The following is a 27959-nucleotide window of genomic DNA, read 5'->3' on the forward strand; positions in this document are numbered from 1 at the left end:
TATTTAAAAAAATGAAACTTTTATGTTTTTTAGTTGAAATATATACTTTATGTATGCAATTAGAATTAGAGAAAAAAAGTCTAATTTGAATTAGAGGGTGATCCACTCAACCCACTAAAATGGGTGGCAAATGGGTGGTGACCCACTCAATCCACACTCAACCCAACCCAACCCAACTCACCCATTTGCCACCCCTAGAAAGAGGGACTATATATGCCAATAAGAAATCAATAGCCCTGCGGTTGATTGATTCACGTTTCGATCTAGTGCGTATGATGTGAGGTGATGGTTATATTGATATTGCCATGTGGCACCATTGTATTGGTGCTTTTTTTCTCGAATCAAGGTGGATTGTGGTTTATGCACTATCTATGTTGTAGGCACTTTTGTATGTCATATCCATAAGCATGGGGCTAAGGTATATAGAGTTAGCCATCACATCCTTGCCAATAGAGAGGGCAATTTTCCCTATCTCCACTAAGTACCTATCCTCCCTAACCTGATGGGGTTGAGGATGGAGATTGCATTGGTAGAGTTCCGCTTTAGTCCAGGCACCCTCGGTGAAGGCACCTATCCTCCAATTCGTGTAAATGGTTGAAGCATGCGAAGATGCTTCATACCGTTAGTTAAGCAAAACCCATTTTTTTCGAGTATTCTCCTCTCCTCTCTTCTCCCTTAACAATGGCAGTGAATCAGTAGTAGATTCTCTCCTATTTCAGACCTCCACCTCTAGCCTCTCATCCTCTCTCTCTCTCTCTCTCTCTCTCTCTCTCTCTCTCTTCTTCCCCTCCCTTTTCCTCTTCTTCTATTCTCTGTTTCATCACTACTGAGATCTGGAACACTCCCCTATTAAAGATGAAGCACAACAGTGACAGACCCACAACAACACATTGATCGGCTTTTATCCCTCCATCAAGAGGCGACGGCGACAAATAGTGAACCCAGGCCGATATACGATCGGGACCAGCGGCAGCAGCGGGAGTTACCCCTAGATCTTCCTTGCCTAAAACAAAGTTTGTTTCATTATTTGTCAGCATGTGATCAGCCAATTACCTTCTCTTATAACCTCCTCTACGATCCTTAAGTGTCAGAGACTTCCTGCTCTCACCAGAATCTTTCGTCATGGGTCACCACAACTAGGCGAGCTCACTTCATACTCGGCGGGTTCCGACATACCTACAAGCGAGAGCAGAGCAGGGAGTGTCAAAATATCATGAGTCTTCACATTTTTGAATTAGGAAACCGTGTTGAAAATGTCTTGACATTTTCGAGAGAAGATAGGGAAGGAGACGCCGTTCCCTTTGGATGGCATGCTTTAGTTAGGTCACACGAAGTTAAAGACGCGTGGCATGTCTTTCTTTTGCGTGAACGCAACGTATAGAATGTGCTCTGACTGAAGCCGAACTCGCATTGGTAGGGGCGGGGTGGGGATGGGGATTAATAGGGATCCCTAAACTCTAATGGGAATGGGTACAGTGGTGGGGAGTGAAGTCCTTGTTCAGCCTTAACCCTGATTATATGTATTAGATATTATTTATATTAATTATAAAATTTTGAAGATTCGGTTCCTCATGGGGGATCTGTCTCTTTTGAGGATCGGGGACATAGGGTAACTTTTATCCCTAGCAGAGATTGGGGATGGGGATGAGGATTTGTTTCAAAATCAGGGTCAAGGATGGGCAACATGATCCTTGCCCCAAACCCACCCCATTGCCATTCCTACTTGCAAAATTCAATGGACACTTAAAAACCTGAGGACAATAAACAAACAAAATCACAACCTTGTGCCACGAACTCCTTGGTCTCACCTCACTCTGTGGGCACCATTGTGGCCTAGCCTCACAACCTCTCTTTGCCAACATCTTTGTGGCCTGGCCATGCTCTATGGGCACCTTTGCAGCCTTACCTCATAGTCTTGCTTTGCCGATACCTTTTGTGGCCTCTCCTTGCCCCACAAGCACTTCCACAACCTTGCATAGACGACTTCGCAGCCTTGCCCCACTCTATGGGCACCTCCGTGGCTCTACAATCGCCTCTACGACCTTACCCTGCATTTTCTTGCGCCCTTGCCCATATCCAACTCCAAGGCCTCACCTCACAACATCACCATCTCCTATTGTGACCTCCTCACTTGCATTGCAACCCTGCTACGTGGTCTCCTTGTGGCCTTGCTTCACACTTAACCTTGCGATTTAATTTGCTCTAGTTTCACCTTGCAATCTTGTTTCACCTTGCTCTCAACCTCTCATTGCTCTTTTCTTTTGAAGACCTAAGAAGGTTTGTGGCTACCTCATGTCTTTGCATGCACACAATGGGAGCCAAAGTACCAAAATAATTATCTAGACATGTGGCAACATCCCGACAAACCCAAGTGGTGTAAATCCTTTGACTACATATTCAAGAAAAATCGGGCCCAAAAGCTTATAAATAGAGGTCTCCTAAAGAAAATCACAGTGTTGTCTAGCCATCTCTCTCTCTCTCTCTCTCTCTCTCTCTCTTGTCGAAATTCCAAAACCGATAAACTATAGTGGCCTCATCCCTCATCGGAGGGTATGTAGATAGCCCCTTTGAGGGTTTGGCCAACTCCTTTCCTTTCCTCCTCCGGTTTAGATTGTTGTTAAAATGGGATCTTTGGAGCTAGACCACCTTAGTACTGAATCCTATAGATCTACACCTATCATTTTGATGTCTCATTTTCCAATAAAGGGCTTGCCTTGCATAGTAGGGCCTCCCCATTAGTACTTTTATTAAGGGAAAATTCCCAATTAGTACCCTTTACTTTGGGCCTAGTGCCACATTGGTCCCCAAACTTTAAAATACGACAATTCAGTACTCGAACCTTCAAAGCATGCCAATTTAGTACATATCGTTAATGAGCCGTTTAAGTGGCATTTGAAAAGATACAAATGCCCTTCGAGTGTCATCTAATTTTATTTATCAACCATCTAAATGTTGACAAAAAATAAACAGTCCCAAATCCTTGCCTCTTCAATTTAAGAAAGTTGGGGTCACTAGAATGCCCAGTGAGACGTGACCCCAACTTTCTTGAATAGAAGAGAAAAGGATTTGGGACTGTTCATTTTTTGTCAACGTTTTGATGGTTAATAAAGAAAATTAGATGACACTCAAAGGGCATTTGTGTCTTTTTAAATGCTACTTAACGATTGGTTAACAATAGGTACTGGATTGACATGTTCTAAAACTTCAGGTACTGAATTGTCGCATTTTAAAGTTTGGGGACCAAAGTGGCACTAGGCCCAAAGTACATGGTACTAATCGAGATTTTTCCCTTTTATTAACCAACAAACATATGAGCAATACAATAAGGGAACAATCATATCCTATTTATGGTAGAGGAATCCAATTTAGACAAAACAAACCCTTTTCATTATTCACGTGAAAAAGATGACCAAAACATATCATTCTTTCATTAAAATGAATAAATACACTAAAAATATATAATAATATAATATTAAGACTTAAAAATATATTATAATAATTAAAGTTAATTATATAATTATTTCATAATTATTAATTATTATAAATAAAAAGTATAATCTGAAACCATTTATGAATTAGGTTTATCAAGATTTTATAATTAATTACTAAAAGGTTTACAATTTTAAAATTAATTTTTGTTAAACTTAATTGATATAAATAATTACATTCATATTAGGACTATTGACAATTTAAATTATGTAATAAAAGTAATAATTAATAGACATATGTAGAAATTTAAGGAAAATCTATTATTTTTAATTTTATTTTTCTTCACTTATATCCATTTAGAGAAATAAAAATAATTAAATTAATAAAGATTCACTTTTAATATAATAAATAAAATTGATTATACTAATAAAATTAATAAAGCCTTTCTAACTGAAAAATAATGCTTGAGTTGAACTTAGACTAGTTTGACCCAATTGGGGATGCTTATTCTACGAAAAAGGGAATGTGGGATTCTTTCCTTCAATTTTTCTTGACAAAGCTCAACTCCCATGCATTGCACAGGTCTTGACTAGTTTACTCTTAAATCTCTTTGACTCTCTGAACCCCTTTTATCTCTATCTAATAAAATATGGATATTAAATTGATAGATTGGATTAGGTTAATGTCCAAACCAAGCCCAACCCTAAAATGGAGCCTATCTAGGACTTTAAGTGATATCAAAAGACAAAATCCAATTTTTCCAACCCAAACTAGAGTACAACTTGGGTCAGGTTTGATTAAACTTTCAATTGGATTGAATTCCAACACAATCCAAATGTTGAAATTCTTCAAATTTAGCAGCCTGATTTACATCCCTAAATTAGGGGCTATCATGCATGAGTTCCAAGCATGAAACATAAGCCCAAGTCTAATTCCGGGCCTATATACTTTATAAGTAATATGAAATATATATAACATTTTATATTATATGTGTGTTAAATTCATTTTGTACATTATATAATTTAAAAATATTATATATAATATGTATTATAGGTGTTGATGATGCGCGATCTGGTTCTCCTTGTTGCCAGACAGCTCAGGTTGTTGGGCTGGTGAAGTCACTTGGTTGAGCTGCAAAAAGAACAACGAATTACTAATTGTCTACAAGAAAGCAAGAGAGCTAGGGTGCTTAGAGAGCTAAATTGCACATACCTTGTGAGGTTGGAGGTGAGGCCCTTATATATGCAAGCTACTGTGAGCCTCACGAAACGCGTTTGGGATCTCCGGCTCGTTTGGTCCAGAGGTGGTTTCACGCCAGGAAGTGGACTCCACATAAGTGGGTAACACTTATCCAGTCCTGCCCAAAGCAGACAGGGTGATGACCGGCTCTTTTAACGTGGCATCGTGATCCCGAGGAACTCAGAGGTAATAGCTCACTTAAGGGGGAGGTTGTTTGACACATCAAGCATGTCGCTAATCAGAGTTGGGTCAGATCAGTGGAAGCAGGTCGACTCTTATGCCGACCTAAGGTCTTTCTTGGCTGTTCGCAGTTCAGCCTACCGGAGTGGTGCTGAGGTCATCGAGGCGGTTGTGATTGTGAAATGTCCGAAGTGCTCTTGGGGTCTGCTTACGTGGTGCCGAGATATCACTCTACTGTTTTGCAATGCCACATGTCGTGATATCATTGGATGACCAAATTACCCCTTATCAGGTGCCATATTATAATATCATATATAAAATATAACGTAAAATAGTATATATTGGCCTGAGGCCCAGCTTTAAAAAGAGTGAAATTCTAAAAAGTAGCTAGAGAAGTTACAAATGCTGAAATCTGGGATGCTTTGAACTCTATGAAGGAGCTTAAGGTGCCAGGACCTTATGGGTTGAATGTCCTATTTTTCAAAAAATTCTAGAGAATCATTGGTGATTATGTTTGTAATGTGGTTAAATCCTTCTTCCATAGTGGTAAACTTTGCGGGATATTAAATCAGACCTTTATCACCCTCATTCCAAAAAAGAAGAGTCCGAAATCAGTAAATGACTAGCGACCAACAGTCCATGCAATGTTATATATAAAATTATTGCTAATGAAGTGTCTGAAGTGCTCTTGGGGTCTACTTATGTGGTGCGAGATATCAGTCTACTGTTCTACAATGCCACATGTCGTGATATCATTGGAGGACCAAATTACCCCTCATCAGGTGTCATATTATAATATCATATATAAAATATAACGTAAAATAGTATATATTGGCCTGAGGCCCAGCTTTAAAAAGAGTGAAATTCTAAAAAGTAGCTAGAGAAGTTACAAATGCTAAAATCTGGGATGCTTTGAACTCTATGAAGGAGCTTAAGGCGCCAGGACCTGATGGGTTGAATGTCCTATTTTTCAAAAAATTCTAGAGCATCATTGGTGATTATGTTTGTAATGTGGTTAAATCCTTCTTCCATAGTGGTAAACTTTGCGGGATATTAAATCAGACCTTTATCACCCTCATTCCAAAAAAGAAGAGTCTGGAATCAGTAAATGACTACCGGCCAATCAGTCCATGCAATGTTATATATAAAATTATTGCTAAAATCTAAAACATCTATTAGACAATATAATATCCCCTTATTAGAGTGCCTTCATTCCAAATAGGCAAATCAATGATAACATCCTTATTGCCCATGAAATGATTCACTCTATGAAAAAGCAAAAAAGGCAGCTTGATAATGGTGTGCAAAATAGACATGGAGAATGTCTATGACAAGTTGGAATGGGATTTTATGGAAAAAATCTAAGAAAATTTGGCTTTCATGAGAAATGGATAGCATGGGTCATGCAATGTATAAGAACCGTTTCATACAAAATCTTAATAAATGGGAGTCTAGTAGATGAGTTTAAACCAAGCAGGGGAATCAGGCAAGGAGACCATCTTTCTCCTTATATCATTGTGCTCTATGCTGAAGCACTATCAAAAAAGATGGAGAAGGAAGCTATGATAACTAATAAACAACTTGGCTGCAAAATTTCTAGGAGAGGTCCAAAGATTCCCATTTTACAGTTTGTAGATAACTGCATCATTTTTGCTAACTCAACCATCCCTGCTTGCTTGAAAATCAAAGAAATCATTTTGAACTATGCAAGAGCTTCTGGTTAATGTCCAAATTTTAACAAATCATTAATTCTTTTCACAAAGAATACTCTCCATAGAATTTCAAAAAATTCTCTCCAAAATTCTCAAAATTCCTAGGCATGCTAATTCTGAGAATTACTTGAGTGCTCCCATTGTCACAAAGAGAGTAACATAAAATACTTTCTCTACAATCAAGGAGAAAATGATCCAAAAATTGGCAAATTGGAAGAGAAATTCCCTCTCTTTGGCAGGTAGACTCACTCTTATCAATTCTACCACAACATGATGCCTCAATTTATTATGAGATCATTCAAAGTCCCAAAAAATACTATAGAGGAATTGGATAAACTTCTAAGGGATTTCCTATGGACAAACTCAGATGAGAGAAAACCCATTCATCTCCTAAATTGGGAGAGAGTTTGTACTCCAAAAAGATGGGGTGGTCTGGGCTTAAGGAAGCTTCAATGGGTCAATGAGGCAAGTCTTGCCAAATTAGGATGGAAGATTCTTAATGAGGAGGAAAATTTATGGGTAAAAGTTATTAAAGACAAATATATGAAAAGAGAAAATTTCTAGAATGTAAAAGTGAAGAAAGTATCTCTTGGGGCTGGAGAGGAATCCTTCTTGTTAGAGAGCTCTTAGTAAAGGCAATTGATGGCAAGTTGGAAATGGGAGATCTATTAGATTTTGGCAGGATAATTGGATAATAGACCAACCTCTATCAAATTTTCTTCATCATGAAAATAGAGAAAACGACAATACCTTGGTCTCAGTCTCTTAGATATGATTGACTTCGAAAGAGAGTGTTGAATCGAGGATAAAATTTGAGCGGAATTACCTAATAATATATGGCAAAAAATTAGACCAATTTTTATAGCTCCAAGTTCTATGGAAGATAAAATTATTTGGGGATGTAATCGGTGACCTTACCATTAAGTCAGCCTATTTGCTTAAGTGCTCATCTACACTAGCTCGGAATGATTCATTTAATTGGCTTTCAAAGTTTTGGAACCTAAAGTGTTCCCCAAAGTTAAAAACTTTTGTTTATTTGATGTTAAATAATAAGCTTCCTACAAAAGCTCAATTAAGGAAAAGGAGATATAATATTGATGGATCTTCTAACTTTTGTGGTGAAGAGGAAGATGTTTGTCATATTTTCAAAGATTGCCCTCGTACAAAACAAATCTGGTTGACAATCAATACTACCTTAGAGGGCCTAAATGATAATAATCACTCTCTTATTGATTGGTGGAATAGGTTAGGAAATAGAAAGGAAAATAATAGGCATCTAGTGGGAGGAAAAAATGCCTTTATTTTGTGGGCTGTTTGGAGGAATAGAAACCTCAAGATGTTCAATAATGTAACATCCCCCCACCGATGCTTTTGGAAAGGCCGCTTAACATGTTCTTAGAACATTTTGATGGGTTAAAGAACCCAGTGGTGGATCTTAATGAGAAGACTTAGAAACCTATCATGTTTGCTTACTCGTGATCATCTGGGTTGAGTTCTTCACACTAAAGCTTATAAGCTTGGCTTATGCACTATTAATCAAGCATAAGCTTGGGCTATTTGAAGCCCATATCATGGTTTTGGATTTCAGCAATTAACCAATCATCATTGAGGGGATTCGAAGCTGATCATGTCATCAAGTACAAGATGAGGACTCCTTGGAAGCTAAGGAACATGATTTCAAGCTGCATGCAGATTCGAGATTTGTTCAAGTGGGGGCTGGCGTACCATCATGTATTCAGAGAGGCAAACCAGACAGCTGATTGGCTTGCTCATGAGGCTCAATTTTCTTCTTTCACTATCTTAGCTTTAAATTCTTTTGTCTCTTCCTCCTTCCCTCCGTATCTGCTTTGCTGAATTTTGGGGACGCACTACTCCCCATTTAATGTAGTGCTATTCTGCTTTATATAAAAGAAAAAAGCTTTGCATTTGCTTTTTTTTAGAGATCATTGTAACTGTGAGGGTGTAGTATGACTCGTTACGTTAACTATTGCGGAATTGGGATTTGGGGTGCAACGAATATAATTCTAGTTCTGCTCATTCGATCCGAACATATTTGCGGTGAGGGGTTAGAGATTTGGGGTGCAACAAATTCACTTCAACCAATTCCGTCACTATTTGTGGTGAGGGGTCAGAGATTTGGACGAGTGACAATTCCAGTTCCTCTCAATTCAAATTCCATCAGCAAGCCCAGTCACAACCTAAAGATGATTTCATTTTCGTAGGGGAATTAATGGAAACCTCAAGCTCAAATGTTCTGTCGCTCGGCCTCAGACTGAGACCACACTGTACACAGTGCGCCTCTCCGGCTTTAAAACTGGGAAAGGCCGGATTTTGCCACTTGTGATCTCTCCTGAAATCCAATCTGGACGCCAGCTGTCAAAGAGTTAAGTTGTCTACGTGGATAGAAAAACAGGTAAAATCCGTTAGAACTGGAATTCTGAAACCTTCGCCCGCGATCTACCTTTCTTTCCATGAGCATCGCAACCTTTCTTCCATTCCAAGATATTATCATCTCTTCTCTTTTGCTTTATGCTTTCTCCAAAGGATTACGCAACAGCCCTTAGAAGTTTCATTTCAAATCCCTTTACCACTATCATCAGGCCATCACCAACCAATTACTACATACTTCATCCTTCACCTTGTTCCTCTCAATCTTCTGGCCTCTGCAGAGGGAAAAATCCACCCCCTCACAGCATGGCGGTAGCTCATTTTAGTGCTACCCCACAAGCTAACTTGCGCACTTCTCTCCTTCCTTCCTCACTTCACAAGAAAAACCTCCTCTTTTTTCTCACAATAGCACCACCAGAACGACAAGCGAGAGGCACTCAAAGAAGAAGTCGAAGACAAGGCTCGGAAATTAGGGTTTCTAATGGAGGAGATTCGAACCTCGGTATGTGGAAGGGGTCCGTGGATCTTGAAAGGGATGCACTTGAGTTTCAGAAGATGGTCGAGAATTCTTCTCCTGTTTTCAGAAAGGACGCTGAAGATGATGACAGCCCAGAAGCACTGGAGCGGAAGAGTAAACAGTTCAAGAAGATCCTGGAGGTTCCCAAGGAAGAGAGAGACCGTGCTCAAAGAATGCAGGTGATTGATCGTGCTGCCGCGGCACTTGCGGCTGCTCAAGTTCTTCTTAAGGAAGGCCCTCCTCTGAAAAAGGAAAGCTTTTCGGCTTATTCGAGCTTGTCTGGATCTGATGGGAGTAATGGAGAAGTGAAGAAGAGTCCACATGGAGGTAACCTATTCATGATTGTGTGAATTGCGATTTTTTTTTTTTTTTCAAAAGCTCTGAAATTTGCTAGTGCTGGAGGCAATATTAAAAAAGAATATTGTGAGGGTTCTAAACTTTGAGTATTCATATAATCTGTGGATGTTGAAGGAGAAATTTGTTATTTAAGTTAAGCTGTTTAAAATGAGATTTTGTGGATTATCCTGAGAAATTATGGTTTTGTACGATCTGAGAGATTTTAAAAATGAAAAAGAAATCTATCAATTAACAATGAAATATTTGAGTGTCAAGCGTTAGAACTCGAGTTCAAGTTTGAGAGTTGCCTAGGTCATAGGAAATTAGCCACCCTGTCTAGGGGAACAACTTGGATTGTGAGTGACCAGACATAACCTAAAAATAATGATTGAGTTGAACTTAGATTAACTTGGCTCAATTAGGAATATCATAGGGATTCTTTTGCTTCATTTTCGTGTAATAAAGCCCGTGCATTGCACGGGTCCCGACTTATGTGTTAAAAGGAATTCTTGGTACCTTTATTAATTAAGGAAAAAAAACTAGAGTCATTTCTGCTCATATAACCTTCTACAATGTTCCAAAGTAGAGTTAAATGCTTGGAAATAGTATATAGAAGAGATGAGTGTTTGGTATTACAGTTTTGTGTATCTTTAAATGTCGAAGTTCTTTTGTGTAGTATTAATTCTTTGTCTATGTAAATTCAGAGTGGATTTTTTTGTTTTGGTTTTTTTGCCTCCTGCCTCTGCATCTTCTCATGTGCACCCCCTTTTTGCTTTGAATGAAATGAATAGTTACCTCTTCTCAAAAGAGAAAAAAAAAAAAGAAAGTTCTTTTGAAGACATTTTGGGTAAATTTCAAAAACGAAAATAGAACTTGAGCATAAGTGTGAGAGTTGAAGGTCATGCAAAGTTGCAAACCTTAAATTGCTTAGTTGGAAAAGGATCTCATCCCACTATGCTATTACCCCCTAAATTTGGAGTTTGGGGTTATGGTTAGTATGTTCGGTTTTCTATATCTAGATATCTAAAAGTTCCTATAGTCAGGAAACTCTATGTTTACTATAATCAAAATCTACATTCTTACTGGGTTATGTTAATGTGTTTGCTTTTCTATATCTATCAGTTCCTATAGTTCGAAATTCTACTTTAATCAACACCAACATTCTCATTCCATGATTTCCACAATATCATTTCAATTTGTTGCCCAGCATCCTCTAGTCGCAACTATTACAGCTTTTCATTTTTGGAATGACTCAGCTACTTTTTTGATCATATGTCTCATCTAGAGAGCATTTTGAGAAAAGGATTAACTTTCAGATGAAAAATTTAAAAAGAGAAATCAATTTTGAATAAAATTAAAAGAAAATGGTTTTAGAAACAGGGAATCTACACACCTCAAGAGACAACACCCGACAACAAATGAATTGTTAGGCAGAGCTGTTCAACAATTTTGCCACCTCTCAGCACGATATGCACTGAAGCATTGATTTTGGCAGAACAACCAGCAAAATTGTTTGGGTGAAAGTTACATGTTTAATGATCATATCTACTAGCTCTCAGAGGTGCAAGTCCAACTTTGTGTGTGGTAGGATTTCTCTGGCAACAATTATGTAGTATACACATCTTTCTTTAAGGACTCTAGTAGGACAAATGAATTGAATTGATACAACTCATGAGGTTTGAAAAGGCAGACAACACATGGTTTTAGGAGTTTCAATTAACTAATTTGATTAAAATTGATTTTGATGTGAGGTCGAAGAAATATTTAATGTTGATGTATGAAAAGGTGATTAGATGTGTATTTTGATTGGCATTAAGTGAACCCTTTTTTTTTGTATGGGGCTGCACAACAGGGGGTAGGCAGTCCATCTCCCATACCCATAACCCCCCAACCCTGGTGGCAGAAGGATTTGATCCCAAGTCTCCACTATAATGAACCAGAGATCCTACCAACTGAGCATCGTTTGGTGGCATAAAGTGGACCTATGAACGGAAGGTTGGTGGATGCAACGTGGTTGGTAAAAGCACCATCTTGTTTCTCAATTCTCTCCAATACAATCAATTTGAGGGTCAGTGTTGAGTATAACAAATGGAGATTGAAAATAATACTGACTAATGAAAATGGAGCTTCTTTCATTATAAATTTCTCATTTTCACTTGTTAGTTTTTCTCTCTGTTATACAAGAAACCATTTATTCTGTTTATGCTCAAAACAAGTTTTAATGGTCTGAAACATAACTGATATTTCCTCCCACATTTGGATTGATTTGTTTCTTGACTTGATGGATTTTATTATCTGAATTTATGTGTCTAGAAGCTGTTAGTTCTGTTAAGTTGATTGTATCTGTTGTTGAAACTGGAATTGAGGTTTGGCTGTTGATATTTGAGTTGGTCAAAGTGATCTTTCCATAGCATTAGTTGTTCTAATATGGCATTTCTTATTTCAAATACAATTTCCAGTCAGTCAGTAATTTAAACCAGAACAATGCTGTGTGCATGTGGCTTATAATTTGCATGATCCTTTCCTAAATATATTTCTAAACTATGATGTCAAAGTAGGTTGAAATTTCAACTTTATGTAACAATTATCTCTTTGTCTGTAATTATACATCCAGATTTTTTTTTTCTGCTGATTATACTTGTTTTGGATATTTGACTTTAGTAGTTGCCCAGGATGGAAATTTATTTGTACCTCAGTCAGGAACCTCATTTGGAACACCTGGTCCAGATTTTTGGTCTTGGACACCTCCTCAGGATGGTAATAAAAGTTCAGAAGATGTAGGTAACTCACAAAGGGAAAGAAAGCCGGTTTCAGATTCACATTCAATCAACTTAGTGGTGGAGAAAGAACAACCTGTAGACTTTCTTTCAATTCCATTTGAGAGTACCTTTTCTGAAAAAATCCATAATCCACCTCTCCCACCCTTTCAGTCACTCGTTGAGGTTGAAAAAGTGGATGTTTCTGATTCCATTTCAGACCTGCCTTCCTTAGAAAAAGAAAAGGAATTACAATTTTCAACATATGCAACAGAAGCAGCAGATGCTCTTGACAAGGTCAGTGAAACATCATCCAATGGAGTCAATCTGGATGGTTCAAGGTGGTGGAAGGAGACAGGTACAGAACAACGACCTGATGGGGTAGTTTGCAAGTGGACACTGACAAGGGGAGTTAATGCTGATGGAGATGTTGAGTGGGAGGAGAAGTTTTGGGAAGCTGCCGACCAGTTTGACTATAAAGAGCTTGGTTCAGAGAAATCAGGACGTGATAGAGCAGGAAATGTATGGCGTGAATACTGGAGAGAATCCATGTGGCAGGTTGGTGGAAGTTACATAGATAACTTGTTTTAGTGCTCATTCTTCTTTATACAGTTACATAAATAAGAACATTCCGGTTAAATGGGCACTTCGGTTTGAGGGGTCATTGTGGTGTGTTGAGCTGACTTGACTGGATAAAACATATGTTCATCTTTCAATTTTTGTGAATTTTGTAAATCCAGATAAGTTATATAACCTGACTGTGTTGCAATTCCTCCTGTTGTTTTAGATGCTAACTATTTTGGATAAAGAGATCAATATCTAAAGGTTTTGCATCATGCTTCATATTTGAGTATTTGCATATGGCTCAGTACATAATAACAAGTTGAACTGTGTTTTTTTCTTTTTCCTGCAGGATCTTACAAGTGGGCTTGTAAACATAGAGAAGGCTGCGGATAAGTGGGGGAAGAATGGAAAGGGGGAGGAGTGGCAAGAAAAATGGTGGGAACATTTTGATGCCTCTGGTCAAGCTGAAAAGTGGTCCCACAAGTGGTGCTGCATTGATCCCAACACACCCTTAGAGGCCGGCCATGCTCATATATGGCACGAGAGGTACTCAAATTATCACCAAGCCCCGTGAGAAATAGGAAACTTTCATTCAAAATGAGGGGGAGGAATTAATCAATTTTACAAAAAGGGCAGAATATAAATTACAATTTACAAATATTTCCTAGTTATTTTTTGGGATGAGGCCGAGTATTAAAATTTTGTCACAGTTTCCAAAAGTCTGATTTTTCTTTCCAATCCTGGAGAACACAATGAAAATATATAGAGCATATAATCTCCCTCTAATTTTGGTTATTGGTCCTTAATGAAGATTAATAGAATATGTTCTAGGAAATTAGATTAGGTAGACTTGAGGAAGGGATAATATTAACATGAAACAGAAATGATAGGGAAGAAACGAAAATATAGGAATATATAAGAATTTCCATTTCAGATATTGATTTTTTCTTTTAAATTCAAACCAACTTTGAAATTATACTAAAATTTTGAAGAATGTTTTGTTTTCAATCCAGATCAAAACCCAGTTCAAAACAAAGATTTAAAACCTTGGATGAAGCATAGTGCTACAAAACAAACTTGAATGCCTGGATCACTTCATAACAGATATGTTTCCTTCTCCTGATGTCAAAAAATAAGGAGAGGAATCCTCTCCATCTTTTTTACACTCTCCGAAAAGCGTTTGCAGTTTAGCAAGTATCTGCACTTGTTTTTGCTTAACCATGGATAAATGCAAATGCTCAATTTATATAACCATTTTTTTGGGGAGGTCCTTTGACGCAGACAAATAAAAACTCAGTCCATATAGGAGCTTTACCTCCTAATCCTGATTTCCCTTTTCAAACAATGGCTGGAAAAGTTAGCCAACTTCACTTCTGATCTTAAGAATATTGCTTGCTAAGATCTTAACTGTTTAATTAGCTAAACGCATGGCACACTTGCAGGGTTCCAGGGACTGTTATGGGTTCCTGATTCCATCTGTAGGAGGTAAACTTGGAAACAATTGATCTTTACTGTTAAATTTAGACTTTTCTTCTGTAAGGAAAGTAGCAGTAAACAATCTAGATCGGAAGCCTTCTGTTGACATATCACAATATGTAGGAAACAGTAAATGGAGACTCTGATCATATCCATGTGCATGATGTTTATGGAAATTTGAATATGGCTTCATCCAGTCCCCTATCCTGGGACAGTGATACAGTTCCATTGGATCAGCATTATACAACCACAAGTCTAAAAGAATGAACTGAACATAGTGTTTCCTTTGGTTCGAAATGCATTTCATAGGTTTTTCTTTGTTGGATGAGATCTATGACCTCAGTTTTGAATATGTTGTTTTTCATACTTTTTTTTTTCTCTCTGCATCGTATACCTTGACAGGTGGGGTGAGAAATTTGATGGACAGGGTGCCAGTATGAAGTACACTGACAAATGGGCTGAGCGCTCCGAGGGGGATGGGTGGACAAAATGGGGTGATAAATGGGATGAGAACTTTGATAAGAATGGACATGGTATCAAGCAGGGAGAAACATGGTGGGAAGGCAAGCATGGAGAGCGGTGGAACCGCACATGGGGTGAGCATCACAATGGCTCCGGATGGATACACAAGTATGGAAAGAGCAGCAGTGGAGAGCAATGGGACACACATGTAGAAGAAGAAACCTGGTATGAGAGGCACCCTCACTATGGTTTTGAGCACTGTTTTGAAAACTCTGTGCAACTCCGGGAAGTTGAGAAGCCGCCTGAGACGTATTAACCAACCATGACAAGCTTTAGCCTTTATGCTTGAGTTCCCTTCTTTTGTCTTTCCTTCTGTATTTTTTTTCCTCCTTTTTTTTTTAACTTATTTTTCTTTGTCCTGAGTGAGATAGATGAAGTTATGTGTATTACACATACGATGAATCCTAACTCATCAATCAGCATCACCGTCTTAACGAGTAATTAGCATGCATAGTCAATTATCGAACATTAGCTTCTTGGTCAGTTTGTTGGGGCTTTGGGGGGGATGTATCGGACTATGTGCTCGGTTGCACATTTTAATGAAGTGTTCTCTCTATGAAAGATTGCAGGAAAATATGTCCATCTCTCCGAACAACTGCGCCAGTGACAATTTAAGAAGTTTTCTTGGTTCAAGGATTATGGAAAAGATACCAACTTTTTGCTGTAGCCATGAATATAGCTTGGCGAAGAATATCGCACTAGACTTCTGTAATAACCCACAAAATTTGATGAAATAACCTCTCTATAACATCCGAAGATTGCATGGCGTACACTCCAACTCTATTAGATATGTCAGAGTTATCAATCATAAAATGCAGTTCGATTTAAGCCAATTTTGACATAGAAACAACCTTGGTTCAGTGTTCACCATCCTCAAAAATTGTGGGCCATCTTAGAGCAAAATGAGATGAGCCAAAAGAAGGCATAAAAAGAAGGGTAAAATACAAAAACCTCACCTGAAGTTTTTGACAATCATAAAAATCTCCCCTTTAGTTTTACTTTAACAAAATCTTCCCCTGAATTTTTAAAGAATTCAACAAAAACCTCCCCTAAATTTTCCAAATACCCATTTTACCCTAGTCAAATCGGCAGCAACACATCCAAAACCACTATCGTCCATCTCTCACCGTTAAATCTAACAACACTATTGTCGTCAGCCATGGTTTGATCAGACAGTTCACCACTCCGAGACATGGACTCTGGTATCGGTGGTAGCACATGCTTCGGTGCCTTGGGAGACTTAGCAACCATAGGCGCCAGTGTTGGAGACAGCGTTGGCACTGGCATTGGCAAAGCCTTGAATAACTCCTTGAGTAACAACACTTTGTCAATCGTGAACATCCTCGTTATCTTGGCTGTCACGATCTTCTCCAATTTTACCAACTCGTGCGTTGTTCTGAATTGTGGAATCATACTTATTGGCACCATCTATTGCTAACGTGTTCACAACTCCGTTGTTCGACCTCAACATTTCCATGGAATGGTAAACAGGAATTCCGTGATACAATAACAACAAATTCTTTCCATCTATTGTTAGGTTCTTGTATTTGGGCATGAAGTCCTTAAACACCTGGTTAGTGGGGCAGAACACTGTTAACCCTCCTTCAATGTTGTTGTCAAATGTTTGCTCAGCTTCGGAAGCCACTAGCATATCTGTGAAAACCTTACAACCTTGCTTTGACATTAGAGATGTGAGGTTTAGTTGGCTGGGGCCCGGAGTGGGGGCTTTGTCTTCAGTGGATGCCATGACCTTGCCATGGTTGGATTCGGCTCCAAAGCCGACCTTACTGCCTTTGAGATTGGTGATGTTGACGAAGCTAGAAGTGTCGGGGGCGGAGCTAGTGGCCAATGGAGAGGTGTTTGGATAGGAGGTCTGACATGTCGCCATTGTAGACTATGCAGACCGCCGATGGTTGATCTCTACGTCGAGTTGAGTGACAGCTAAGTATTGAATGAAGATGGAGAATTTAGGGTACTTTGCTAGGATGCACGTGATATTGTGTGCATCGGTGACCCCGACTAAGAGTAGGAGGAGAGAGGGTTATTGTTCCAGTGGCCATCAGGAAGAGCTGCATTGTTTGAGTAGAACGAAAATACGATAGTGGTTTCGGGTGTGTTGTTGTCGATTTTGTTAGGGTAAAATGGATATTTGGAAAAAATTGATGCACTGATTTAATGTTTTTCATCTGGATTAGTAAGAGAAGGAAGGTTTTTGTTGAATTTTTTAAATATTCAGAAAAAGATTTTGTTAAAGTGAAAGTAAAGGGGAGATAATTGTCAAAAACTTCAGGGGAGATTTTTGTATTTTACCCCAAAAAGAATACTAAATAAAGTCAAAGAGTGCTTACACAATTAAATTGGTAATGACTAATGAACTTATCCGGCTCTCATCGAATCGGGTTTTTGATCATGGTTTGATCCATAAATTTCCAGAGGTGCGCTCCATCCACGTACGTAGAATTGCAGTTTACAAGTTGCTTTGCTTCTTCTGCAGATGTACCAATCAACCTACGACTCAACACGTATGCTCCAAACAACAAGACTGGGACCCAAGTTGGAAGTAATTTCTGTACTAAGCAGAGAAGAGTAGTAGGACCCACTAGAAGAGTCAAGTGGAAATCTATCCCGAGTCCTGAGCATTCTAGTAGGACCCATTGGTATTCATTAGACAATTTCATGGTATGATGTGCGGTGTTAGATGATTTGGAAGCCAGCACCAGGAGACTCTCATTTCTAAGGTTCTGGGCTTTTTTAGTAGGCCCATCTAAAACTAAACTCTGGATACTAAAAGCTATGAATTCGGTGGCCACAAAAAGATCGTAGAGTATACTGGTGTCACACAAAACACACAGCGTATTGCATCTCCACCGATATAAACTAGTGGTTCGTGTTGAACTGAAAACGAGAAGCTCCCATCTTTACCTATTTCTCAATTCTCATACTCTCTCCTCTCCTGGCATTGTTTTCATATACTTCTTAATCACTCATTTCTCTTTCTCTCTCCATCTCTCATGCTAAATTGCTTCCCTGGTAAGCCATTTCACCTTTCCAGCAGTCTATGCTTTCCATTTCTTTCTTTCTGCTGTCTATAAAGTTTTATCAATGCTGATAATTGAATGATTATAGTAACCCCATATAGGTACACTTGCAGATAAGCTGTGTTATAGAAAGAACTCTGAATCGACAGTCTTCAATTGCCAGGGGGAAGCAAAAATTGCTGGATTTTGCATGTGGGTTTTCCTTGCTTACTAGAAATCACAACTCTTATTTGGGGGTTTTCTTCCTGTGATCACATGGGTTCTGCAATGCTCAATGGTGCTGAAAATCTCACACTCTTTAGAGGAATAGCTCCGAATGGGTTGGGATTTCTGGGTTCTGATTTCCATGGGAAGCATCTCCCCAAGATGGGTTTGGTCTGTTATGGAAGAATTAATCCCAAAGCTAGAAACCTAGCACCAAGATGCAGTCTCTCTGCAAGGCCCGCTTCTCAGCCTAGGTTTATACAGCACAAAAAGGAGGCATTCTGGTTCTATAGGTTCCTTTCCATAGTCTATGACCATGTTATAAACCCTGGCCACTGGACTGAGGACATGAGGGACGAGGCCCTCGAGCCTGCGGATCTCTATGATCGAAATATGATAGTCGTAGATGTTGGGGGTGGAACTGGATTTACTACTTTGGGTATAGTCAAGCATGTGGATGCCAAAAATGTTACCATTCTCGACCAATCCCCTCATCAGCTAGCTAAGGCCAAGCAGAAGGAAGCATTGAAGGACTGCAAAATTATTGAAGGTGATGCTGAGGATCTTCCCTTCCGCACTGATTATGCCGACAGATATATATCTGCTGGAAGGTAATTTTCTATCTTCTTTTCTTATTTCCTTTTGTTAAATTTACAGGTCAAATTCTACAGAAACTTTTAGTTTAGGTACCAGTAAATACCTTTTCCTTAGCCAAATTCCACCTATATGGATTGGAATTGGATATTGTCTTGAATCTTGAGCTTGAGTTTTCTTAGATGGATCTCGCATCAGTATATGTGGGTATTTCATTTCAGCATATTCTATTGTAGTTCCTTTTATACCCTTTTGAGGATGAGTTCGGACATGCATACCTCTGAACTTACAAAATGTATTCTTTATCTTATGAGATATTTTTACTTAAATTTTAGTTATTTATTTGGTTCCGTAATATAGTTCCATGGTATGTTGCATCATATATTGATTACTCTTATTTTCAGTAAACGTGGATTTATTTTATCTGGAATATCAGTAGAAGAGAGAGCGGGGGAGGGGGGGGGATCCACAATGGATTATTTTCCTGATAGTTATTCTATGATTTCTTTCTTCAGTATCGAGTACTGGCCTGACCCACAGCGCGGCATCAAGGAAGCATACAGGGTCTTGAAGTTAGGAGGAAAAGCATGTCTTATTGGCCCTGTGTACCCAACATTTTGGTTGTCTAGGTTCTTTGCAGATGTCTGGATGCTCTTTCCAAAGGAGGAAGAATACATTGAATGGTTCACAAAGGCTGGATTTAAAGATGTTCAACTGAAAAGGATTGGCCCAAAATGGTACCGTGGGGTCCGTCGGCATGGCTTGATTATGGGATGCTCTGTGACAGGTGTGAAGCCTCGGTCAGGGGACTCTCCCCTGCAGGTAATCAATCTTTTCATCCTGCCTTGCTAATACTTAGCTATGAAGAAGCATTCATGGTGTAAGTGTAACCTATAATTTCTTTGTTTTAAGCCATTTTCTCATGATCATTTTCACTTTCAACTTTTCATAGAAAAGGCATCACAACTACTAGCTCACAACTTTCTATTGTCATGTGAAAGTTGATTATAATGCTTAGCAATATGAGATGTAGAAATTTAGGATCATCTAGTTGGATCAATTTTACTGATAAAATCATTGATTGAAACAGAATAAGTAGGATGCTGATCATGACTTTTTGACTGCTTCATTACATTGGACTGAAAGGTTTTCATTATTGGGATAAACAGTGAGTGAACCTTCATATTTATAAACGTTGCAAAATAATGTCTATGAGAAAGAGATGAAGCACAACATGAAATAGAAAGAACATTGTGTTACTAAACATCTATAAGGCAAAATATATCAAATGCCAAATGATCATAGAAGGAAAGGTGATGAGCACTGCTAGATAAATGAAAAGAACAATGCAGGCACCTTACATAATGCTAAAACAAATAAAATTATCAACTATGATAGATTTCTGATGGACATGGAGGATTTTGTGTGTGAGTGTGTAAGCATACTCTGAAATTTTCCTCCTCTGGTTTTGGGTGGTAACTATGTTTTGGAAAATTTTGTTCCAAGGGCTCATTTTGAGAGAGGTTGGCAGTAAAGATTTGGTTGGTAGGTTTTTTACCATCTTTTTTATTTGCTGGTTGGTAGATTAGTTACCATCTTTTTCATTTGCTGTGAACCAGGTCATTTAATCAGTATCAAGTTTATACAAACTAAGTGGGTGTGCTTCTAGTCTCTTCACATACTTTGTAATGAGTCTGTTGATCTAGTTTTCTTTTAATTAGCAGATAGAAGTATAAAGACTTGGTTTGGTGTTAAGGCTTAGTATTGTTTTTTTTTTTTTTTTTTATCATTTACTTGCATGAGACATCTGAGATACTTTCTGTTGATACAGCTTGGTCCAAAAGTGGAGGATGTAAAGGAGCCTGTGAATCCATTCATGTTCCTTATGCGGTTTATTCTAGGTGCCATGGCGGCAACATACTATGTCCTCGTTCCTATTTACATGTGGATCAAAGATCAAATTGTTCCCAAAGGTCAGCCTATATGAGAGAGAGAGAGAGATCTTTTCCCATTTGTTCACTGTAAGGCTATAACTCGTTGCTTTTGATAAGCTTTTCTTTCTTTATGTTAAATAATTCCATTGACTTTTGGGCTTGGATCTGCTGCCCACGAGCTGTTCCCACATCCCTGGGCTTTATAGCTTCGCTTTGGGAATATCTCCTTGTCATTCATGGGGAGATGTTCCCTATATATGTGGTGGTGTGGTGTTTCGTGGGTAGACATGTGGATAGGAGACCGGGACAATGATTAGTATATCCCTGTATCTATCTCTCCATCTAAAGAGTGATTACGATGCAGAAATGAATTGGTTCATTTTGTGATACATTAAATCTCAATATCAATCAGTCAAAGACGTTATATGGTTTATTTATCTCTTTATTGGTTTATATTTCTCATGGTCTATTTATCAATTATATTAAATACATTATATGTGACGTTCATGATTTTGTTTCATGTAAGGATCAAACCGGTGATCGAACTGGTCAGGGGTCCGGTTACCGGTTTGAATGGTCCGACCGTTCGACCCGAATGGCTGGCCCGTTCTGACAAAAAATAAAAAAATTTAAAAATTTGAAAAACAGTCAAAACCGTTCTAACGGTTAATCGGCCGGTTCATGGTTTTGGAGGAAAAAGCAGTTTTGGTGAAAAACGGAATCGGTCAGGTGACTGGTTCCCAGTTTTTCCGGTTCGACCGTCCAGTCCGGTCCAATTTTGAAAACAGTGCTCACTGATATAAAAACTTAGGTATTGTTTGTTGCATATAGATAGACTAATACTTTCATGCCCTTGGATATGGATTTGGAATTATTACCTCCATGGCCAACTGCCATTTAGACGTAATCGAAGCTAAACAGTACAAGACAGGATATACCCATCCACTGTAAAAATGACAAGCATAACTGGAGACGGATGTTTTTCCGGCCAATTAGCTGTAAATCCAGTTTCTTTATTCCCCCATCATCCATCTCTAACAAGGATGATTGAACCTGGGATTGCTCTTTTATGGATCCACTAAATTGAAGATTAAAGATTCTTTTATTTTTTTTCTGCTCTTTCCCATGGATAATTTTCGAAAGATATGTTTTGGTGCTTGGGCGGCAGAGAAACTATTTAATTAAATTAACAGTTATAAGTTATAACTAGTTTATAAATAATTTTCAGTATCTATTAATTAGCATCACGTTGTGATAATAGTATATGTTTGGTTCTGTGTGTATTTCTTGAGGGGTGCTTTTTAGATAAATGTTTATCTGAAAAACATTACTTTAAACACTTTTTTGTTTTTTCTATTTGGTTGGGCATTTTAAGTAATATTCCAGAAAGTTGCTTTCCACCTCATCCTAAAGTGTGTCATATCAGCATTTAATTTCAAGAAATGTTTAGGCATTAGAGAAAATGTAATGATCACGTTTTCCTAAATGTCTCGTGCACATAAATCAAAGTGTTTCAGTTTTTTAGTGTTTACTTGATAAAAGGTGAAATCAAACAGTAGTTTTATATGCAATAAAGTACAATAAACACCAACGCTTATGTGGTGTTGATGTTGTGGCGTTTTTTTAATAACCACCCACAGAACTAAACATCACCATAGTATCAGTGGATTTTCAACCGCAGTTTAATCAAAATTAAATATCATTTACTAAAAATATTGTTTATATTTATTTAAAAAATGACAACATTGAACTAACTGTTAATGTTGATGTTGCTTTTCTTTTGTTTAGGCTGTTTTTGTTTGCAGTGTAAAACGTCACTACTGGTTTGGTTTTATTGGCGTTTGGATGGAGTGTAGAATGTCACTATTGGTTCAGTTTTGCTGGCATTTCAATGGAGTGAGGTTTTATATCAATAATCACCTTTTCTGATACCCACTTTTTCAATGGTTTGGAAAATTTTAAATGGTTTGATCGATGAAATTTACATGGCAAAATGGAAACGCTAAAACCAATTTAGCCCTATTTTTATATACCTTAAACCGTACATCCTAAACCTTAAGTCCTAGATCCTAACCCCAAAGCCCTAAAATTAAGCAATTGGTCGGACACATTTCTCAAACAAACAGGAGCCAAATCTTTTTCCTTGGATTCACCATTTTAAGATGAAAATTCACCATATTTGGTTACCACTTTTATGATGTAACCGATTGGTTATGGAGAATTTTTTCATTTTTTACTTGCCCAAGGAGATTAAAGAGACACATAAAGCTTGTTGTTCGGGTGTTGATGCTGAACGCACAAAAGAGTTGAAGCCAATCAGCCATATAGCCGACTTCCCTTCTGGCCTAAGCTTTTACTTCGCACAACGAGAAAAAAAAATGAGTAAAATAAAAAGTTTTCACACCAGAAAGTAAGGATGTTTAATTGAGCAGAGCAGGGTGTCTGTAGATTGTAGCCTCGGCAACCATGGCTATTAAGTTTGAAGTTTGAAGTACCAATAATAAGTCCCAGCCTCTGAACTGGCATGTCCATATATAGGATACCAAACCCCTCTCTACCTGGGAAACAGAGAGATGATTTGGAGGGTGTTTGGTTTTGTTTATATTTACTAGTAATTAAGTACATGCGTTGCATGTGAGAAATTTTTCTTCATATTAATTACTTGAATTTTAGATATGTCATAGTTAAGATAGAAATTGAAAATTAAAATAATAATAATAATATGATTAAAAATAAACTTAAATATTTATTATTCAATTATGACATCATGCGTTTTTTTGAAAAGTTGGATCATTGACCCACCATCTAGATAAGAAATAGCATTGCTTTTGGATTTGCTTTAAATTAAGGGAAATTATAGTCAGAGCCGGCTATACATTTAAAATTTGGTTACAAGTTGGTCCATAAATCGACAAAACTCTAACAAACGGCTCTACATTTCAAGTTGAAAAAGTCCTCGCCATGTTATCGGAGGGCTATGTGGCTATTTTCAACATGAGACTCTTAATCCATATTGGACATAATAAAAAGCTTATACTGAAATTGCCCTTTAATGTTGGGTGATTGGAAAATAAAAAAAGGGTTTTTAGTCTCTCTCTCTCTCTCTCTCTCAATCTCCCTCACACTCTTTTACTCATAGTCATCTTTATCTGCTCAACAACTATGTGATTTGAAAATAAATAAAAATGGTTTTTGGTTTCTGTATTTACGTCTATTCCCTTTCGGTAGCTCGGGGGATCTTGAGCTCGTGTTGTAGTGAGCTCCCTCTGTAGTGAGCTATGACATAGCGAGCTGTTCTACAGGCTCGCACTTAGTCGCAGTCAAGCTGCGGTGCTGAGCTGTTGCTCATGTTGAGTCAGGTCCACGTGTCATCGCCTCAATGGGTCGGGTCAAATCATCCTCCATCAATTGCCCTCCACTCCTCGGGTTAAGAGTGCCATCTTAGCGTGAGGAGTTCATGAAGTGTGACGGGTTGATTTGACCATAGTTCAAACTTGATTGACTGCTCATGTTAAATGTGTGTGCAGAAGTTAGGAGATTTCTAACGTTTCGAATGCCGAGAAGCGTGCCGAAGTGGCTCTTAACTCTGGGTGTCGTGCAGCCATCATTACCTCAATCATGGGAGACGTGCAACCAGTCACATTTTGGTTTCAGAAGACGTGCTTTCAGCTTGACTGCGAACCATTAGACCTGTCTCAATCTGGGCCGTTGATTTGGAGGCACGATGACTATAAATAGGAGGTTCCCCTTGGCCTCATTTTCTTTCATGCTATCTTGCTGTCTTCGGGTTCTGAGGTCATGCATCCATCTAGTCTACCCGAGCTCTTCCGTTCACAACGTTTCGTCTTTTCCGGTGAGTCTCAATCATCCTGTCAATCATGTTTGGGTATCCGTACCATGTTTATTCTCGGGACGGTAACCAGGACGATGATGCCCCCTCGAGCTCAGGGGGAGCTTGGGAGCAAGTTCCGGAGGCTCGCGAGGCCTCTGGTGACGTGGCTTCTACTTCTCAAGGGAGGGAGCCCGACACCTTTGGTCCCTCCTCTATGACGGCGGAGAGACTCAGGTCTCTAATCTGCTACTTTTACCTCCCTGGGGACCTCTTCTACAGTCTCCCCACCGGTAACTTTCCTTGGGAGCATGATCCCAACGACATAGTAATTTTCCAGGAACAGCTCGAGGCTGGCCTGCGTCTTCCCTTGCACCCCCTAATAGTGGAAGTGCTAAACCATTTCAATGTTACCATCGACCAGCTCCATCCCAACGCTATCCGGAACATGGTTGGGACCATTTCTTTGTTCTACGAGAACTGTCTTCCCCTTAACCTTGATATTTTCGCTTTTATTCTCTACATCAAGAATGCCATTCCCGGAGCTCCTCCGAAAAAGCGTTTTTACTACCTCTCTCCCCGTCGTGGCTATAAGCTCCTGTACGAGCTGCCAAACAAGATTCCCGCCTAGAAGCGGGACTATTTTGTGGTCCGTAAACCCGAGGGGTGGTCCTTCCCAACTTCTTGGAGGGGCGCCATCCAGGACCCCGGGGCCGAGTTGGACTTTGAAACTCAGAAAACGATGCTGTCTTGGGCATCGATAGGCTTCCTCTGTTCGGACTACTTGATCGAGGGAAAGCTCACACAGGCTGGCCTGAGTTTGGGTAGGTTGCCTTTTTAGGTCGCGTAGTGCCTTGTAAAAATATATCATGTGTATACATATATCATCTTTTTTACTGGACTAATACCTTGTGGTTTTTTGGCAGCCATCATGTCTAGTGTTGACGCGCGCCGCCATCTTTCGAGCAACCAGAAGCGCGAGGCGAAGAGGTTGCGCCTTGACCGGACTCCCACCTCTGGGGGCATTGAGTTCGAGTCTGCTGAGCCAAACTTTGTTTCTCCACCGCCTAAAGTTCTATCGACCCCATTTGAAGGAGGCACCAGAGAAGGTGGCCTCGAGGAGGGCGAGCTCCCGAGGCAAGGGGTGATTCCTACTGGTCCCTCCCGCCCATTCCCCTACCTACAGTTCCCGGTAGGGAACTGGGAGGGTGTCAATGACTACATTGTGGCTGGCCAAAAGAGCCGAAGGGCAATCTGCCACGAGGAGGTCGCTAGGTGGGGGAAATGGAGCGCAAGGCGCTCACCGCGTTTGCCGCCTCCCACTGTATGGTGATAAGTGGTCCTTCTTTTCTTCTCATTATTTCCTTTCTTTTGCTGTTTTCTGACCTTAGTCCCTTGTTTGGCAAGTGAACACTGCCATCCATGCCATGACCCTCCGGACTAACATCCACTTCGGCGACGCTCGTAATCAGAGGGATCTCGTTCAAAAGCTCTAGGGCGAGTTCGACCAGGCCCGGGGTGAGCTCCTTTACACTCGCAAGGGGAGTGAGGCCCAGGAGCTGCTCGTCCGTGACCAAGAGGCGCAGATCGCCAGGCTTTCCGAGGAGAGCGTGCGCTACAGGAGGAGTCATTGTGGGTGGCAGCGGAGATGGAGCTCCTTCGCCAACAGGTTCGGGACTTGGAGTCTACACTTCTGAACCGAACTCGGAACTTTGACACCATGGTGGAGGCCGAGTGGGAGAAGGCAGTCTGGGACTTCAAGGACTTCCAGGAGTATCACGACTTCCAAGTGGAGTATGGCTCGAGCTCGTACCGCTCCGGATTCAAGCTCTGCCGTTGGTTGGTCCGAAAGAAATTCTCTGGGCTCAACCTCGATGGCATCACCATGAAGGGCCTGGCTCCCGAGACGGCGGACCAGGCGGAGGAGGAAGAGCCTGACTCTTCGGAGGATGAGGACGAGGTGGACCCCTGAGGCTGGTGGCTCTGTTTTTTTGCTTTTCTGACTGACTTCTGATGGTTCCCGAGTGCCAAAACCCGGTTTTCAAAGATCTTCTTGGGTGGCTACGCCCTTTTTTATCTCTTGTTGAACTTTCTCGAGCTGTTTAGCTCGGTTTTTTTTTTAAGAAGTAGTAATGGAATTTTTCTTTTTCTTCTAAGTATGGTGTGCTCTTTTTATTTTTTGCTAAAGCGATCTCGTCACTCGAGCTTTTAGAGTTGCATACTCCAAGTAGGATTTTGAAAGAATGGTAGGATCCATCTAATGGACGCCATAAAGGTTGCGGAATGGGTGGGGCGAATTTCAAAAATTTCCTACCTTCTCCCAACTGGGAATCATATTCCCTGAATTTAGAATACAATATTCAAGGATCTACTTGAACCCTAATCAAACCAGATCTGTACCAAAAGATAAATGGAAGGATTATACCTGATCCGGAGAAGCAGTATCTCCCAAAGTTGGTGTTCACGCCCAAAGAATGCTCCAAGATCTGTCCCTGCTGAAGATGACACAGCTGTGGATGGAACAGAACCAGCAGGATGCGTCCTACACACTGGATCCTTCACAAGAATCCCCTGGATGTACTAAACACTGAATTCTTTCAGTCTTTCTTGCAAGACTGATGTCAAGAACTGGTTTCTTGACTTTCTTTTCTGCAAAGATCAAATCTTGCAACAATACAGATGGCGGCGGCAGGAGGAGATTTTCAGAAACGAAAAGGCTGAACTGTTTTCTTTTCTGGAGAGAATGAGATCTAATCTCAATTCGCAGGAACCTTTCTTGCTTACCAGAACCTCTTGGATCGAAATCTGATTTCCCTCTCTTGGTTCATTCGAAAATCTCCTCTCTTTTCTTCTTGATTAAGAAACCTCCTAATTAGGAGTTATCCCAATCCAAATCAGTATTTGGATAGAGGATAATCTTAATCCCTTTCCCAGATAGAGTTAGCTTACTCCTGATCTTATCAGGAGGTTACCAGATTCAAATCTGATTTGAATTTGGTCTCTAAGAGTGGATAAGGCTAAGAGCCCAATCCCTTTTGCTAACTTCAATCTCAAATTCGCCCCATTGATGGGTGATCATATCAGCCCACTTCGAAATGGGCTTTTGGCCCATTAAGTATTCAGTGTTTAATTAGTTTCCAATCTGCTGCCCAGTTGGGCTTCTTTGTATGGCGTGGGACCCAAGCATTGATCTACACACCAGCCACATGGGTTCGGCCCAGCCTTTAATACAAGGCCCAGC

General features: G+C 39.6%; 2 protein-coding genes and 1 pseudogene across 5 annotated transcripts; 2 read left to right on the forward strand and 1 right to left on the reverse strand.

Annotated features, from left to right (window-relative positions):
- Positions 1 to 8858: 8858 nt before the first annotated feature.
- Positions 8859 to 15587, forward strand: LOC104613255 (protein LIKE EARLY STARVATION, chloroplastic-like). Of its 2 annotated transcripts, none has more exons than XM_010280989.3 (4): positions 8859 to 9792; positions 12466 to 13115; positions 13471 to 13667; positions 15000 to 15587. In XM_010280989.3, exons 1-4 carry the CDS (start codon positions 9090 to 9092, stop codon positions 15373 to 15375), a joined length of 1926 nt encoding a protein of 641 aa, XP_010279291.1. In that variant the 5' UTR covers positions 8859 to 9089; the 3' UTR covers positions 15376 to 15587. The 2 variants fall into 2 exon arrangements, with proteins under 2 accessions (XP_010279291.1, XP_010279290.1); XM_010280988.3 differs by having other exon boundaries at positions 8956 to 9792; positions 12463 to 13115.
- Positions 15588 to 16199: 612 nt separating this feature from the next.
- LOC104613274 (fasciclin-like arabinogalactan protein 2 pseudogene) lies at positions 16200 to 17114 on the reverse strand (annotated as a pseudogene).
- Positions 17115 to 17875: 761 nt separating this feature from the next.
- On the forward strand, positions 17876 to 21326 carry LOC104613253 (2-methyl-6-phytyl-1,4-hydroquinone methyltransferase, chloroplastic). Of its 3 annotated transcripts, none has more exons than XM_010280986.3 (4): positions 17876 to 18149; positions 18259 to 18972; positions 19471 to 19777; positions 20787 to 21326. In XM_010280986.3, exons 2-4 carry the CDS (start codon positions 18413 to 18415, stop codon positions 20940 to 20942), a joined length of 1023 nt encoding a protein of 340 aa, XP_010279288.1. In that variant the 5' UTR covers positions 17876 to 18149; positions 18259 to 18412; the 3' UTR covers positions 20943 to 21326. The 3 variants fall into 3 exon arrangements, with proteins under 3 accessions (XP_010279288.1, XP_010279289.1, XP_010279287.1); XM_010280987.3 differs by having other exon boundaries at positions 17932 to 18149; positions 18271 to 18972; XM_010280985.3 differs by having other exon boundaries at positions 17957 to 18149; positions 18246 to 18972.
- The last annotated feature ends 6633 nt before the right edge of the window (positions 21327 to 27959 follow it).

Source organism: Nelumbo nucifera, chromosome 1 (assembly GCF_055504915.1).
Source record: "Nelumbo nucifera cultivar China Antique chromosome 1, China Antique-T2T, whole genome shotgun sequence".
NCBI classification, from domain to species: Eukaryota; Viridiplantae; Streptophyta; class Magnoliopsida; order Proteales; family Nelumbonaceae; genus Nelumbo; species Nelumbo nucifera.

Coding starts and splice junctions, on each gene's coding strand:
- LOC104613255 (XM_010280988.3), top strand. CDS start 9,090: ATGCTTTCTCCAAAGGATTACGCAACAGCCCTTAGAAGTTTCATTTCA. Junction 13,116..13,470: donor GGAGAGAATCCATGTGGCAG/GTTGGTGGAAGT, acceptor TTTTTCCTGCAG/GATCTTACAAGTGGGCTTGT. Junction 13,668..14,999: donor GCTCATATATGGCACGAGAG/GTACTCAAATTA, acceptor ATACCTTGACAG/GTGGGGTGAGAAATTTGATG.
- LOC104613253 (XM_010280986.3), top strand. CDS start 18,413: ATGGGTTCTGCAATGCTCAATGGTGCTGAAAATCTCACACTCTTTAGA. Junction 18,973..19,470: donor AGATATATATCTGCTGGAAG/GTAATTTTCTAT, acceptor TTCTTTCTTCAG/TATCGAGTACTGGCCTGACC. Junction 19,778..20,786: donor CAGGGGACTCTCCCCTGCAG/GTAATCAATCTT, acceptor CTGTTGATACAG/CTTGGTCCAAAAGTGGAGGA.